The 17,359-nt window shown below is 33.9% G+C and overlaps 2 protein-coding genes across 6 annotated transcripts in view; one reads left to right on the top strand and one right to left on the bottom strand.

Annotated features, from left to right (window-relative positions):
- The window catches only part of VRK2 (vaccinia related kinase 2), a 109,211-nt gene extending 97,406 nt beyond the window's left edge, over positions 1-11,805 (top strand). For both annotated transcript variants that reach the window (XM_025353739.1, XM_025353740.1), the window contains one exon: positions 7,969-11,805. In XM_025353739.1, coding sequence (XP_025209524.1) covers positions 7,969-8,307 — 339 coding nt within the window. In that variant the 3' untranslated portion in view covers positions 8,308-11,805. The remainder of the gene's footprint in view (positions 1-7,968) is intronic.
- FANCL (FA complementation group L) overlaps positions 7,868-17,359 on the bottom strand; it is a 77,724-nt gene continuing 68,232 nt past the window's right edge. For 2 of the 4 annotated variants that reach the window (XM_025353742.1, XM_025353741.1), the window contains exons 8-14: positions 14,292-14,442; positions 12,005-12,088; positions 11,607-11,652; positions 11,443-11,524; positions 10,116-10,232; positions 8,708-8,779; positions 7,868-8,411 (exon numbers count right to left, since the gene is read on the bottom strand). In XM_025353742.1, the coding sequence (XP_025209527.1) occupies positions 8,376-8,411; positions 8,708-8,779; positions 10,116-10,232; positions 11,443-11,524; positions 11,607-11,652; positions 12,005-12,088; positions 14,292-14,442 (588 nt within the window). In that variant the 3' untranslated portion in view covers positions 7,868-8,375. Of the gene's footprint in view, positions 8,780-10,115; positions 10,233-11,442; positions 11,525-11,606; positions 11,653-12,004; positions 12,089-14,291; positions 14,443-17,359 lie in introns of all 4 variants that reach the window. The other 2 variants (XM_025353744.1, XM_025353743.1) reach the window with 2 other exon arrangements.

Consider the following 17,359-nt stretch of genomic DNA (forward strand, 5'->3'; position numbering starts at 1 on the left):
CAATCTCCAACTGTAATTGTGAATTTATCCATTTGTCTCTTCTATACATTTTTGCTTCATAGATTTCGATGCTGTTATTAGGTATATGGAGATTTAGTAGTTATATGTTCTTGGTTAACTGTCCTGTTCATCATTCTGAAATATCTTTCTTTATATCTGTTAAATACTCTATCTTGAATTCTACTTCATCTGACTTTTAACAGTTCCAGCCTTCCTATGATTAATATTTATACATTGTATCCATTTCCATCCTTTGTTTAATCCACCTTTTTATCTATGGCTTTTTATCTATGGCTTTTGTAACTACCATATAGTTGAGTCTTGCTATTTTTAAAATCTGGCAAACACTATATTTTATTTGCTCCATTTCTATTTCATGTAACTATATTTGCTCCATTTCCATTTGAGGTAACAATTGATATAGCTGGGTTTAATCTACCATTATGCAATTTGCTTTCTTTTTGCTCCATTTGTTCTTTGTCCCCTTTTACCTCCCTCTTGCTTTATTTTGGACTAATTGAGAATTTTTTTTTTAACTGCGACTGTGCTTGTTCTTTTTTTTTTTTTTTTTTTTTTTTTTTTTTGGTGATCACTCTAGAACAAGGGGTCAGTCAACTCCATAGCCTATGGGCCAAATTCAGCCAACCACCTATTTTTGTAAATAGTTTTATTGGAACATAGCCATACTCATTCACTTACATATTGTATTTGATTGCTTTTGTTCCATAGTGGCAGAGCTGAGTAACTGCAACAGAACTGTATGGTTCAAAAAGCCTAAAATATTTACTCTCAGGCATTTTACAAAACAAGTTTACAAATCCCTGCTCAGAACAATTCTGCCTAATAGAAATATAATACAAGTCACATATGCAATTTTAAAAATTATACTAGCCACATTTCAAAAAGTAAAAAGAAACAGGTAGAATCTATTTTAATAACATCCTCTGATTAAACTAATATCCACAATGGTATAATCAGAATAATATTACTGAGATATTTTACATCTTTTATAGTAATAGCACATCTCAGTTATAACTAGCCATATTTCAAGGGCTCAAGTCATATTAGACAGCATGGCTCTAGAAATTACCATGTGCACATTTAACTAATCATATTACATTCTATCTTGACTTAATGTGTAAGAACCTTACAATATATACTTCCCTTTATCCCTCATTGTGCTATTGTTGTTATACATTTTGCTTTTACATGTGTAATATATTTCAGAATGCATTGTTATTGTTGCTTTAAGGAGTTATTTTTCCTTTTAAAACAATTAAGAAAGGAAAAAGAAAAAAAGTCTTAACATACCCCAATATTTATAGTTATTGAAATTCTTTATTCCTTCAATAGATCTTAGTTTGGTATCATTCCTCTTCAGCCTGAACAAATTCCTTTAACATTTATTGTAGTATATATTTCCTGGAATCTAATTCTGTCACCTCTTGTCTGTCTGAAAATATTTATATTTCACCTTCACATTTTTTGTAGTAGTAGTGGATTTATATTTTATTCCCGCATTTCTTTTTTTAAGTTTATTTTGAAGTAATTGTAGACTCCAAAACTGCAAAAATACATACAGCCTACATATACCCTTACCTACACTTTCACCCAACTCCTGCAAATGAAAACATTTTACATAACCATAACTTTACAAAACAGGAAATTGATATTTATATACTACCATAAAATACAGACTTTATTAGGATATCACCAATTTTGACACATACTCGTGCATGTCTGTGTTCCTTAGAGATTTTATTACATGTATGGAGTAACCACAATTATCCTACAGACCTGTTCCATGACCACGTAGGAATTGCTCATGCTATAGTGACACCCTCTTCCCAATCCTAATCCTCAAAAAACAGTGGGTTTATTCTGCATCACTATAATTTTATCATTTTGATTATATCATATAACTCAAATCTTATGATATGTAACTTGTTCAGACTGACTTTGTTTCATTCGTCATCATGCCCTTGAGATCTATCCAAGTTCTGTGTAGATCAGCAGTTCATTCCTTTATTGCTCAGTAGTAATCTCAAGTATGGATATACCATTGAAGAACATTTGGTTTCTTTCCAGTTTTTGGCCATTCACTGTTTAGTAGGTTAGCTGTAGACATTTTTGTAGATGTTTTCTCTATAAAGTTGAGGAAGCTCCCCTCCATTTCTAATGTACTGAGAGTTTTCATCATGAATAGGTGCTGAATATTGTCAGATGCCCTTTCTGTATCAATATGATCATATGATTTTTCTTCTTTAGGCTGTTACCATGGTGGATGGCACTGGTTTGTGGCTGAATATTGAACTAGTCTTCCATCCCTTGAATCAACCTCACTTTGTCATTGTATATTATTCTTTTTATATGTTGCTGGATTTAATTTGCTAGTATTTTAATGAGGAAGTTTACATCTGTGTTCATGAGAGCTGATGTCTGTTGTTTTCTTTTTATTCTACTGTTTTTGTTGGTTTGGGTGTCAGGGTAATGGTGACCTTATGAATTGGGAAGCCTTCCTCCTCCTCTTAACTTCTGGAAGAAAATGTATAGAATTGAACTTGTTTCTTTTTCACATGTTTTGCAGAATTCTGTAGTGAAACCATCTGGGTCTGGAGATTTCCTTTTTAGCTATGAATTCAATTTCTTTAGTAAGACTATTCAGATATTTATTTCAAGAGTAGGCAAACTTTTCTGTAAAGAGCCAGATGGTAAAAATTTAGGTTTTGCAGGTCATATGGACTCTTGTCACAACTATTTATCTCTTGCATTTTTATTATTTCATCTTGAGTTAGTTTTGGTAATTTGTGATTTTTCCAGGAATTGGTCCATTTCATCTGAGCTATCAAATTTTTGTTGGTATAATTATTCATAGTATTCCTTTCTTTAAATCCCTTAAATGCCTGTGGGGTCTGTAGTGATACTTGTTTCTTCCCAGATACTGGTAGTTTGTGTTTTCTTTCTCTGTCAGTCTTGCTAATTTATCATTCTTATTGGTCATGTCACAGAACCAGCTTTTGATTGATTCTTCTGTATTTTTTAATTGCCAATGTTATTGATTTCTGCTCTAATTTCTATTTCTTTCTGCTTGCTTTGGATTTCTTTTAAATTGTTTTAAATTCTTTTTTGACAAATATAATTGTATATATCATATCTATGGGGTACAATGTGATGCTTTGATATATGTCTACATTGTGGAATGTTTAACTCACACTAATTAACAAATCCATCATGTCACATACTTGTCATTTCTTTTTATAATTTCTTGGGGTGGAAACATTATTAAATTGGGACTTTTTGTCTTTTCTAATATACGTATTTAGTATTATAAATTTCCCTTTTAGCATGACATTAGCTATGTCCCACATTTTGATATGTTGTATTTTCATTTCCATTCACTTCAATGTATTTTTTAATTTTCCTGGTGTCTCTGACTCATTTAAAGCATTCTTTAAATTTTAAAGCATTTGGAGATTTTCCTATTATTTCTTTCCTTCAGCTTGATCTTGGTCTATTTTCTTCCCTTTTTTCCAGTTTAGGTAGAAGCTTAGACTACTGATGTGAACCCACTATTTTTTATAATGTACGTATTCCATGCTATAAATGTCCTGCTAAACCCTGTTAGTACTGCATCCTGTAAATATTTATACATTTTAATTTTGTTCAGTTCAAAATATTTTATATTTCCCCTTGAGACTTTTAATACCTTAATTATTTAGAAATGTGTTAATTTCCAAGTATCTTATTTTTTTTCAGTTATTGATTTCTAGTTTAATTATATTGTGGTCTGACAATGTAAATCTGTTAGGGTTTTATGGCTAGGATATGACGGTCTACCTGTTTGTTCCAGTTGCAGTTGAAAAGAACATGTATTTTCCTGTTTTGGGATGAAGTACTCTATAAATATCAGCTAGATCCCATTATCTTGTGATGTTACTAATTTATTTTATATTCCTGCTGATTTTCAGTCTAGTAGTTATATCAATTACTGAGAACAGAGCTTTCTAGTTAGGGAGATGTGCAGTGCCAACTCTTTGCTGTTTGTTTAATGCACAGCAGGCATGGTCAAAAGGGCAAGCACCTCTCGTTTCTAAGGCCAGTGTGGAGGGTTGCTGTTGCTCTGATGCTTGCTCAATGCAAGGTGAAGGTTGGTAGGACTATACTACGGTATATACAGTGTCTGGTGGGGAGGAACAGGCTATATGGCTCTGCCTTACAGTTTTGGTAGTCTCTGGTGGGAAGGAAGGGAGACCATCTCAGTGGTACAGGCTGGGAAAGGTTGTCAGAGCTCTATCTCACAATTTCCCTAACACCCAATGGCATAGGGTATCACCTTGTTAGTGTGGGGACGGTCAACAGGGCTCTACCTGTCTCCACAGTGCTTGATAGGGTAAGGGTAGGTGTGCTCCCTGGTTAATATACAGTGGTGATACTCAACTGGACTGTACCCTCCCTCTTCCCCTCCGCCCTCGTCCCCCTCCCCGCCCCATTTCCACAGCACCTGGAGAGAAGTAAGCTGCAGCTTCTTTCATGGTGTTCACCTAGGGTACAGCAGGTATAAAAGGATTCTGTCCTGTAGACCTGTCCTCCCCCAGGGCTACTGGTTAGAGCATGTTTTTTATGGCTTTTTTTTTTTCTTCAGTCTGTGCATATTGCTGTTTTCACACTGCAGGCTCTTTTATGGCCCAGGCTGGGGTAATAGGAGGTACTAAAGTACATGGTGGGTGGAGACTCAAGGGAGGGTCATTTTTAGAATTTTCAGTGTTTTGATAGGTGCTTTTTGTCCACTCTTTAATTAATAGAATAAGGTAGGATGCTTACTCTTTCTTGTCTAGAACTGGATGCCCCTCACTTTGATTTTGAAGGCTTCATTGAATATGGACTCTTTTCTTTCAGAACTTTAAGAAGGATGTTTCCATCTTCATAGGTCTGGTGTTTTTTTTTTTCTCTGCTAAGAAGTTAGCAGTTATTCTTATTGACCCATTTATAATGTATTTATGTGGCTTTCAAGATTTGCTTGTTATCTTTGGTTTTGTAAGGATGGCTGTCTTTGTTTATTGTGCTTTGGGTTCGTTGAGCTACTTTTATCTATGGGTTATTTATCTTCAAACTGGAAAGCTTTTGTATGATTTCATCAGTTTGTTTCTTGCTTAATCCCTATTTGTGAGTTCCAAATACATGCATGTTAGAATACTTTACCTTTTTCATAGGCAGCTGAATAACTATTTTTTAAAATCAGTCGTTTATGTTGCTGTACCTCAGGTTGGTTTTTTGTTTTGTTTTGTTTTTTGCCTGACCTCTAGTAGATTATCACATCAGCTGTTAAACCTAGACAATGAATTTTTCATGTTATACCTTGTATTTTTCAGTTCCACAAGTGTATTTCTTTGTATGTTGAGATTCCACCTCCCTCCCCCATCTGTTCATTAATTATGTTCAACTTTAATTCCTTGAACATATTTATGTAGATGTTTTATAGTCCTTGTTTGATAATTTTACCATCTGGATCAGCCCTGAATCTCAATTTTTTCTCCTGGTTATGGGTCATATTTTCTGCATCTCATGTGTAGTAGTTTTATTGTATCCTGAAGAATTGTGGATGCTGTGGTCTTTAGACTCCAGATTTTATTGCATTCCTTTGAAGAATTTTGAGTTTAGTTCTGGCAGACAGTTAACTTACTGGTGATTTAACTTGATCATTTCATAACTTCTGTTCAGGCTTTTTGGTCTAGTCTGCAGTAAATCTTAAATTGTGGCCTTTCTTAGGTCTGTGTTATTTTCCTTTCCTCCACTACCATGGCCTTGTTTTAGATTCCTAAGTTATTTCATATATTTTGACTAATTTTGTTTTGTATTTATTTATGGGTTGTCACAACAGAAGGGGAAATCGGGTATCAATTTTTCATGGCCAGAGTGGAAGTAGTGTTGGTATTTTTCATAGCTTCCCAGTTGATTCTGATGTGCATTCAAAGTTAATAACTATTCTAATGCAGGGTTTCTTGACAGCAGCACTATTGACATTTGGGAGCTGGGCTGTTATTTGTTGTGGGGGTGCTGTCCTGTGATGTAGGATGTTTTGCATCATTCCTAGTATTTATTAGGTGTCACTAGTACCTCCTCCTAGTTGTAACAACCCAAAATGTCTCCTCTGTGGGGCATAATCAACCCAGGCTGAGAACCAATGCTCTATCGAGAATATTGCATTGCCTTGAGCCCTTGCTACTCAAAGTGGGGTGTGCAAACCAGCTGTATTAGCATCATCTGGAGCTTCTCAGAAATACAGAATCTCAGGTCATACTCCTAGACCTTTTGAATGAGATCTGCATTTTAACAAGTTATGATGATCTGTTTGCTTTCTAATACTCAAAATGTCATAGACCAGGGGTCAGCAAACCTTTTCTTTAAAAGGCCAGAAAGAAAATATTTTCAGTTTACTTTCCATACAGTTTTTGTCAGAAATATTCAACAATGCCATTGTAGTGCAAAAGCCCATATAGACAGTACATAAACAAATTGATGTGCCTGTGTTCCAATAAAACTTTATTCAAGAAACAGGCAACTAGCCAAGCCAAATTTTGTCGACTCCTGTTATAGACTCCCAATCAGACCTCTCAGTGTACTGAAGACAACAGGTGGTTAAATTCTTTGATGAGTGCCTTCCCATATGATGTCATTTGCTGATGTTCAAGAGAGATTAAGTGTATAGGTTACACAGTAGATGCTTCTGAAAATTACAGTAGCTTGACTTCTATCCTTACCTAAGTGGAGATATCTTCCAACCTTCCACATGTGAGCTATATGTAAATGCTGCTCTTGTTACCTTACCCTTTAGAAATACATTATTTGATAGCATAATTATTTTTATTTGTATTATGCTTTAATAGGCCCACTGGAGTAATTATTCACTTCTTTTGCTTTAGTTAATAAAGCTGACCAACTTATGAAAAACTGCATTAATGTGACTTTGTTAGCTCAGAAAGAATAGTTTAAAGTGAGTTATTTAACTCTCAATTTATTTCTTTTTCATAGGAAAGCTAATCTTTAAAACATCCTTTGTTTTATGTAGGACTCCTTTCTGACACTTCGAAAACCCTGTATGTAGAAAGAGGAGGGCTGTTTGAAGGGTGGCAGTTTAAAGGTTGAGAAGGTAGTAGCTATTAGAATGATGGACAGTGAACAAGCTTAAAGTATTTTGCTTTATTTTATAAATTTCTCCTCTTGATAAATGGTGCTGAGAGGGCATGCCAGAGGTCACCAAAGGGAAGCAGAAAAACCCGACTTTCAGCCAGTTAAGTGGTGATCAGGAAACCGATTCCTGGGACTTTGGCCAACAGGAATGATGAAAACATAGAAGTAGCTCCCGAAACTTGCATAAGTAACCAGTTAATTTGTTTTATATTAATATCACTTAATTTGTTTTATATTATTATCTATTCAGTCTATAGTGGTTAGTCTGTATAGCTTTCCAAGAGACATAACACTATATCTACCCTGAGGCAGTTTTCTTTGGCTATGTACAGCCTCATCCTTTACTCACTGTACAGCAGACATCACTTCTCAGTTGCCATGGAATCAAAAGGTTAAGAATCACATTAATGACCAAAATATTTCTAATTATGGCTATCTTACACCTTTAAGATTAAGCCCAATTTTTTGGTTTTGCCAAGGAAATTCATTTTTCATATTCTATCCTATTTTTAGATTATAAATTATTTAAGAGATGTCTCACTTATGTGGTTTAAAAGAACCACTCAAATTATATCCAGATTTGCTTGCTGGATGTTTATAAACTCTCAAAAAGTGTAAATCTTAAAATCTAAGATCTTTACCTAAAAATTACTTCTCAGTAAAAATAACACGCAAAAACTTGATATTGTGTAACATTTTATTTAGCATTCTTATACATTACACAAAATAAATACTTGGATAACTCACATCTAACAAACTATACATGTATTTTTTCCATAGGAAAGCACAAGGACAAGAGAGAAATATCAAGAGTCTCAAGAACTTTTGAATGAAGCAAACAGTTTCCCACAAAAACTCAATTATAGACAATTCCCAAACTCATTTTATGAACCTCATCAAGATTTTACCAGTCCAGATATATTCAAGAAGTCAAGATCTCCATCTTGGTATAAATACACTTCTACAGTCAGCACGGGGATCACAGAAAGTTCAACTGGACTTTGGCCTACAATTTCCCAGTTTACTCTTAGTGAAGAGACAAACACAGATATTTATTATTATGGCATCATCATACCTGTCCTTTTGATGTTAGTATTGCTTGCTTTATATTTTCTCTGAAGATATCAAAATTCTTTTTGATAATTTTTTAAGTTTCCAGCTCTTCATCAAAATGTTATATTCTTATTTCAGTGTTTCCTCCCAGACATTTTTAAGGTAATTGGCTTTAAAAAGAGAACACATTTTAAGAAAGTTTATGGACACTCTAAAAAATAAAATTGCTTTATACTGGAAATAGTGTCACAGTACAGTTTGGAAAACACTTTTCTGAAGTTTCAGATCACCTAGGAAATCTAGAAAAGGAGTGTAATGTTTTTGATCTGAGAATTTGAAAAATAAAAATAAAGAATAATGAGTTTCAAAAGTTTTAGATAAGCTGATATACTATATAGATCTGTATTCTAGAACATATTATTGAAAGCTAGGACATTTTATGAGATGTGATTAACAATTTGCTTACCTTACTACAATATGGACATTCACCAAATATGATGTTAAAACTCTGTCTACTAGTTAGTAGTCCTCTCAGCCACTGCAAATTTTAAAAGATAAAGGAGAAGCGTCAGCATGATTACAAATTACAGATACTCCAAATGTCATTCCCTTTGTTTTAAAGTGCATTATATTTTTATTCCAGAAGACTTTGCTTTTTTGTTTTGCAGGAGTAAGGGGTATATTTCCTGAGCCAATAGCAGACTTTGATATGTTGAACAACAAGGGAAATCAACATGGAATTGAAGGTCTAAACCACTGGTTTATAACCAGATTATGGGCTCCTTTAAGAATTTGATGAGAATTATGCATTTTCTTTATCCCCAGAATAGACATACATAAAAATAATGCATACAACTTCCTGGTGTTCATAGACCTTCCCTAAACCCATTAATCACAAATTAACAACTCCTGCTGTTAAAAGATACTATAGGCTCTTGAAAATTTCCTTCTTAGTTCTGGTCTTAATCACTAACAGTAGGTTAATTTTCAACCCATTGATTACAAGCATGAGCCAGTGAATTTTTTAAAATTAAATGAATATTCATAATTACAAAAGAAAGCATGTGTTCCCTTAGAGTATTTCTGTAATTTGACCTGATATTTTATGATTTTATATAAGGTAAATAGATGTCTCTGCCTCAGTTCTCCATTGGCAAAGTACAGATGGCACCAACTGCTACCTCTAATCACAAAAGTAAAGATATGATATAAAGGAAGGCTGAAACTGAAGGCAACATACAATTGCACGGTGTTCTGTATATAGCTGCACACAATTTATCATCTATCAACTAGGCCCTAAAGTGAAGCAAGTGACTAAAGACAGGAATGAAAGTAGACTTCACATATAGTAAATAAAGTGGCATTGCCTGAGTGCTGTGAGATATTCAGATCACAAAAGGCATTCTTCTCAACATGAAAAGTAGTATTATTGGATATATTCTATTCTTAAATGTAGCCTGAAAAGTAATAGGTACTACATAGTGCTAATTTCATTTTCACTTTATTGCTGCCACTTTCAACCACCTCCACCTTGGGTAAATCTATGAAGTTTACACTGTGGTAACAAGGTATTTATAGAAAGATTCCAATGTACCATCAATTTAATTTGTTGTGTGTTAATAAGCTAGTCCATGAATATATTCTGGATAGATTTTCTCCCTTCTTGGATACTTCAGGACATTTCTCCACTCATTAGTAACTGTGATGAAGAAATGAAGCACATAAGCATCTGGAATAAACTGGTAAAAGGAGTTAATGGCAAAAGAGAGGGTCACTATTGACTAAACAGATTTTAGATTCTGTGTATTTCAAACAGGAATACATCCTATATTGTGTTAACTGAAGAAAGTCTTGACAATGTTTTTATTTTTTACCTCATATAAGCATATTTGATGGAAAGGTTGTCCACACTGGGAATTATCACACACTTGATCAGGAATGGCACCGTCAAGTTGATAAGCATAACAAATTCCACAATCCATAGTAAAATCCTTCAAAAGAAAAATATTTATAAAAAGCATATGTGTCTCACTTATTCGTTGTACATATTTGGGAGGGTATGTGTGATATTTTGATACATGTATACAATGTTTAATTATCAAATCAGGATAATTAAGATACTCATCACCTCAACATTTACCTTTTATGTTGGGAACATTACAATTCTCCTATTTTAGAATATGAAGTCACCTATGTGTTTAAAACACAAGGTAAGATCAGGAAGAATGTTGTATAAATACACTTTTTTATGACTATATTGCTGTATTATAGGAAATATAATTACATTACTATTTAACACCTAGCAAAGCTACTGTAGAATGTTTCCTTTTTCACTCACATATACACAGCTAGGCTAAAAAAGAGAATCCATTTTTGGCTGGCAAGATGTTTGGGCATTAGTAATTTTCCCATATCATACATTGATATAATGTCCCTGATAGTATTTAAAGATAGGAATTGACATTAGCTAGTAATTAGTAAACAGCACAATTCTGTAACTAAAGGAAAAAGAAACTCACCACCATTTAGGAGTCTACAACCTTAGCAGCCTTGTCAAAAATCAATTCTAAGTTTATTATTTTTGCAATATAGTGGTATCTATTCAATTTTGAGAAACTATACTGCTTCACAAACACTTATATCAAGCTAATCAGTACTTCAGCCATCCATAAACAGACTGTGTAGAAAAGCCAAACATCTCATTAGCTACTTTGGACCTTTCCCCTTATTTTTAATAAATGACTGTCATTAATGACTTCACTACTGAAGACCATAAAAAAAGTGTACAGTTGACCCTTGAATAACATGGGTTTGAACTGCACAGGTCTACTTATACACAGATTTTTTTTTTCAACCAAATGCCGATCAAAGCTACAGTACTGACAAGATGCAGAACCTGTGTTTATCTGAAATCTGTGTACACAGAGGGCCTACTTTTTTGTATATATGGGTCCCACAGGGTAACTGTGGAACTTCAACATCTGGATTTTGGGGCAGCCCGGAAATCAATCCCCCTGTTCCAAGAGACAATTGTACTTAACAACCAATCAAAGGTAAACAAGTTTTTTGATGCAGTTCAGAAGTCTGCGTTATAATATTTTTCCAATTCCCTCCTTCTTCAGTATCATTTTTCACTAAGAGAAGCATTTAAACTTCATTATACAATACTGTCTGGAATATCAAAGCACTGATAAAACTTACAGATTTTTCCAGGATAGCACGAGCTGGAAAATCAATTTCTAAAACATCTTTCAAGTTTTGTAGCACACTATTTTCTGGATCCCTGAAAGCATGGGGAAAAAAAATTATGCTATGAACTTTGTAAAATCACCAAAAAGTAAAAATTATATTGCCAAGGTACCTACCACAAATGTATGTTCCTGCTCAGCTTAATTCCCAGGGGTTTTACCACTTCAGATAAAAAAAAAAAAAAAGTTTAATAATTGCATGCTCTACTCTTGGTTTGTAAAGCCACATTTGATACAGAATGTTTCTTAACTACTTGATTAAAAAATCAAAATTATATGTATTATGTTAAAAAAATTATACAGTTCACAACGCTGAGACATTTTCATTTAAAATAACTATCATTGTTGCGGTGAGCCAAGTCGTTACACTACATACTGGGCAACAAGAGCAAAACTCTGTCTCAGACAAAAAATAAAAACTACCATTAATATACTAATATTGTCTAATAATTTAACAATGGTAGGCAAGGATTTTATGACTCTATTAAAAAACGTTTAAGTCTCAGATGTCATACCATGGTCAGCTCCAAGAAAGAAGCACTCAGGAAGCATAGTAGGATGCCTGGGGTCTACCTCTATATTTATGGAAACATTATTCCCTGGAATGAAACAAGATTAAATCTTTTAGAAGTAGAACAGCTCATCAAACAAGCCAATACAAAATAAAGGTGTTGGTCTGGCTACCTATTTCACTGTATACCCACGGAAAGATTAACCAAATGTTTTGTAGTTTTTGTAATGGTAAATATTATAATTTAACCAAAAGAAGTAATGTTGATATGATTATCATTAAAGGGATCTTAAATTTCAGCCAATCAACAAATTGATATATTTAATGAGATTGCAGTTCTGGTCAACTGTATTTAAGTTTAAATAAAAATGTTCTGTGGAGTGATAAAAGTCTTTAATATCAAAACTATCACAAGTCACATGTTTAAGAAATAATTACTTAAATTACTTTTCATGGCTTTCTTGAAAAAGTTTACATTTCATAGAACTATGGCCAAATGTAAAAAGAGCAGCAATACAGTAAATGGTAAAAACAAACATTAAAGATTCAAGTTTTATAAAAATTTATAAAAGCATTTTCTGAATTATTTTGCTGCATGTGAAACTCTCCCTTATACTTTAACAAAATATTTCACTCACATTGGCAACTGTTCATTAATAACCAAAACAATAAGTAACCTAATTTCGTAAGACCTAAGAAAACTGGCACTAGATTCTTTTATAAATTTTAACTGTACTGGACTACAGCATAAGTTTCAGAAATTTTACTTCTATTTTTTGAAGGTACATAGTGTAATTGCTTAAAATCAATTTGGATTTCATTTTCATGGTAAAAAAATGTCTTGATAAATTCTATACAGTAAAATAAGCCTTTCACTGAGGCTGACATCAACATAAATGCAATTACTGCACATCTGGCAAAAAGAGGTCATTAATGGAAAAAAATGACTAGCCATTCAATGAGAAAAATAAAAATACAAAAAGTTATAATCTCATTTGGTAACACATTATTTACTATGAACATAAATCTCTTACTAGCCCTCAACAATGTCATCTAGTAATGGCTCCAGACAGTATTTTCATTTAATATGGGCATATTAACTAATTTTTCCATTCACTGTTCAAAACTGGGTCTTAAGAAGGCAAGTCATGCCTGGAGTTTGAGAAAAAAGAAGCTAACAGGTAAATAGGGAATGAATTAAAAATTAGGCGATTTATGCTGAATGAGAAATATATTTAATCATAACCTGATAATTATTTTAATGGGGCCACGAAAAAAATGAATAACTACATTTCTTTGAAGAAAATATTTTCATTCTTACTATCTACTTGTTCACAAATATAGCATAATTTGGTTAATTATTCCAAATTAAATATGGTTAGACTTTTTGAAACCAGGAAAGTAACAATACTATTTGTAGAATTGCTGTACAAGTATACTTTCTTCTCATAATACCATGCATGTCACATTCTCCCCCCAGATAATCTATATTATACCTAGGTATAAAGTATAAAAATTGCTCACTAACTTGGATGTGATTCACATCAGAATTTCAAAATACCCTTGAACAACGTATCTATTTATCAAAAAAGAAAGAAATGGGTATCTTAAAACTAGCTATGGTATTTCATGTGAGCTTAAACATAGTTTATCTAAAATCTTGAGAGGCTGAACTCTAAAAGTGACTTTATGTTTTGCTTGCTTATAAAGAAAATACATAACCATTTTATAGTCAAGAGAATATGATAACACTGCACAGGTATTTATGATTATACCATATCTCACTCATAAATTTCATGTATTTGTAGGGAAGAAAATACATAAAACTACAAATTCTTTCCAGTGGCATGGTCTACTGCAAGTTCTTTTATCTTCCTCTGTATTTCTAACAGAAAATATTCCCAGATCTGAGCACATTAATCTTAGAAGATTCTAAGTTTCACAAATGAAGACTTCCTTATTCTAACACTTTTTTTCTTGTTCTAAGTAATGTAAATTTTGAATTACCTGTTCCACAATTTCTGTGCTAATTAACAGCTAATTAAACACTACTCCTGAATGTTACCTCCATTGGATCATCACCTTTTATAATGAAACACCTCAGTACTTCTTTTCACCTAAAATATTTATATTTAAACGTGTAGCAAAAAAAAAAAAAGTTCATATCAGAAAATTTTAATAGTTGACTTCATATAAAGAAGTCTGGGTCCAACTGTCATTGTTAGATTTATTTTCATAAGTAATACAAAATAAACACCTAAAAACAAGCCCTTATTCCTCTTTGTCCCTACCTAATGCAATTCTACGTGCTGTTGCACTCCGTGGAGGTTTTTCTGGCTCGAGTACCCAGGTCTTCTCATCGATTTCATCCATAACATCCCAGAATGCCTTTAGTGATTCTATTGCTGCCAAAAACTGACTATAAATGCTTATTAAGGAGCTCTGTAAAAAAATGAAAGTTGAATAAGTTATATGGCACTCTACCAACAGCAGATAATATTTTACTTAAAATACACTCAATTTAGAAATTTTAAGCTTTGTTTCATTTTAGCTACAAAGTAGACTCCAGTAAACAGGAGTCAACTCTCCCTGCTTCACATCTCTTCCTATAGTGTTAACAGGATTATTTTTTATTGACAGTACACTATACACCTGAGAAAGAATGGTTTTTTAAAAAATCATAATTATTTTTATTATAAAGCTTGATATATTACATGTATGGAATAGTAATGCGTACTACAAGATGTATGTACACACTTTAATAAATATTAATGTACACGATATAGCTAACATTGGACCTGTACAAAGTGTCTATACAATTTTAGTATGAAAATCTTAATTTCATGTTTGCTGCAGCAATCAAGTTAAATGCAGTGCTATTTGTAATTTAGTGAGATTATCTTTAAATATTATTAAAAACGTTGGAGACCTAATCAGGCAAAGAATATGAAAAGGTGTTACACAATTTTAAAGAATTAAAACAGAAGGTACAAACGATGTTTTTACACATTTAACTTTTAGCCAATCTCTAAATTCAGCATTTCATATTTTAATCCTCTCTATAGGAATTAGCTTAAATATAGTTTCACTAAATTTTAAGTAATGTCAAAACTGACTTGAAAAACAATTTTTAAACAAATGAGTTTCCCATAAAACAATGTGGTATGTTTAAAAGATACAACTGCTTACTAAATACTTTTGATATAAAATCAATCATAACAGTTTAATAAGAATTCAGGGTTTAGTTATTGTTTCAAGTAAGCAAAATGTAAAGTCACATACTACAAATGTTTTCAATCTGAAATAACAGGCCACACAAATAATTTAAGAATATGATACACCCTAAGATGAAAAGAAACTAGCCACTTCCTTAAACATGTATTTTATACCTAATACTTAAGGAAAACCCATCCCATTTTGTCATTTCAGTCAAGGTTTACACTTGGATGAATTCATGGCTCAGTTTCACTGAGCTGGATTCAACTGTCCTAACCTTCTACACATACTAAAAAAAAGTGGGCCAGGTGCGGTGGCTCACGCCTGTAATCCCAGCACTCTGGGAGGCTGAGGTGGGCAGATCACAAGGTCAAGAGATAGTCTTAAACCATCCTTGCCAATAAGGTGAAACCTTGTTTCTACTAAAACTACAAAAATTAGCTGGGCGTGGTGGTACACGCCTATAGTCCCAGCTACTTGGGAGACTGAGGCAGGAGAATCACCTGAACCCTGGAGGCAGAGGTTGCAGTGAGCCAAGATCGCGCCACTGCACTCCAGCCTGGTGACAGAGCTAGACCCCGTCTCAAAAAAAAAAAAAAAAAATAGTGGTGCGAAGTAGGAAGTAAAGCCTAATACCTGATAACCTTTGAGGATCTTGACGGTATAATGTCTGCTGTCTTCTAGTATGCTTTACTTATCTAAAAGTTAAGATGACAGAATCCAGAAATCAGAAAATTGAACTCCCAAGAAGCTAGTTTTAAAATCAGTACAATAGTGTATCTCTGTCTCTCCTTTCTCTCTCTCTCCATCTGTTTCTACATATGTACTTAAAATCCATAACTACCTATTCCTTTGTACACCCAAGAAAACGTTAACTCCTTTGCCAAAAAAAGGTTACAAAATATTTTCACAGTGGCATCCTTTATTTATTTCCAATGGCATTATCCATTTCTCTTATGCACAACTGCAAATAAAATCCTAATTGCATTTTGAACAGAAAAAGATACATTTTTAATTAAGAAAACAGCCAAAAACAAAACATCCCTGGAACTAGAAGTTACTTGGTAATTACAGAAAAAGTGAATTTTAAACCCTAAAAGTCATTATATGATTTTACTAGCTAGCCATTTGAGGTATATATATTAAACAGTATTTTTACATTCCAGATGGGGAAAAGAAAGACCAAAAATGTAACAAGTTCGACACAGAAACACTTCTCTTAGCGATTTCAATGAACTTAAGGGATAGACATCAAAACTATTATATCAGTAAGCTATGTGATTAACTAATAGTTTTTTCTCAAACTGCTTATTTTGTCCATTAAATCACTAAAAACCCTTATTTTGAATTTTTTCCCCAAGTTGAAAAAAAATACATTATTTCTAAATATTACCAATGAAATTAAATACTTTATACAGCACCACAAATACCAAGGAATAATATGGCCAAAATTAAAATCAAAATTCAATAAGTATCTTGCAGGGAGATGAGTTCTCTAAAAAATATTTTTAAAAATAAAAATGGCCGACATTCTCGGTGGCTGGCAAGATGGCCAAATAGGAGCAGCTCTGACCTGCAGCTCCCAGCGAGATCAAGGCAGAAGGCAGGTGACTTCTGCATTTCCAACCAAGGTACCCAGCTCATCTCACTGGGACTGGTTAGACAGTGGGTGCAGCCCACAGAGGGCAAGCCGAAGCAGGGTGGGGTGTCGCCTCACCCGGGAAGCACAAGGGGTTGGGGGAGCTCCCTCCCCTAGCCAAGGGAAGCCATGAGGGACTGTGCCATGAGGAATGGTGCACTCTGGCCCAGATATGCTTTTCCCACTGTCTTCACAACCCACAGACAAGGAGATTCCCTCCAGTGCCAACACTACCAGGGCCCTGGGTTTCAAACACAAAACTGGGTGGTTGTTTGGGCAGACATTGAGCTAGCTACAGGAGTTTTTTTATACGCCAGTGGCGCCCGGAATACCAGCAAGACAAAACCATTCACTCCCCTAGAAAGGGGGCTGATGCCAGGGTGCCAAGTGGTCTATCTCAGCGGATCCCATCCCACGAAGCCCAGCAAGCTAAATTCCACTGGCTTGAAATTCTTGCTGCCAGCACAGCAGTCTGAAGTAGACCTGGGACACTCAAGCTTGGTG

This window comes from Theropithecus gelada, chromosome 13, assembly GCF_003255815.1.
Source record: "Theropithecus gelada isolate Dixy chromosome 13, Tgel_1.0, whole genome shotgun sequence".
NCBI classification, from domain to species: domain Eukaryota; kingdom Metazoa; phylum Chordata; class Mammalia; order Primates; family Cercopithecidae; genus Theropithecus; species Theropithecus gelada.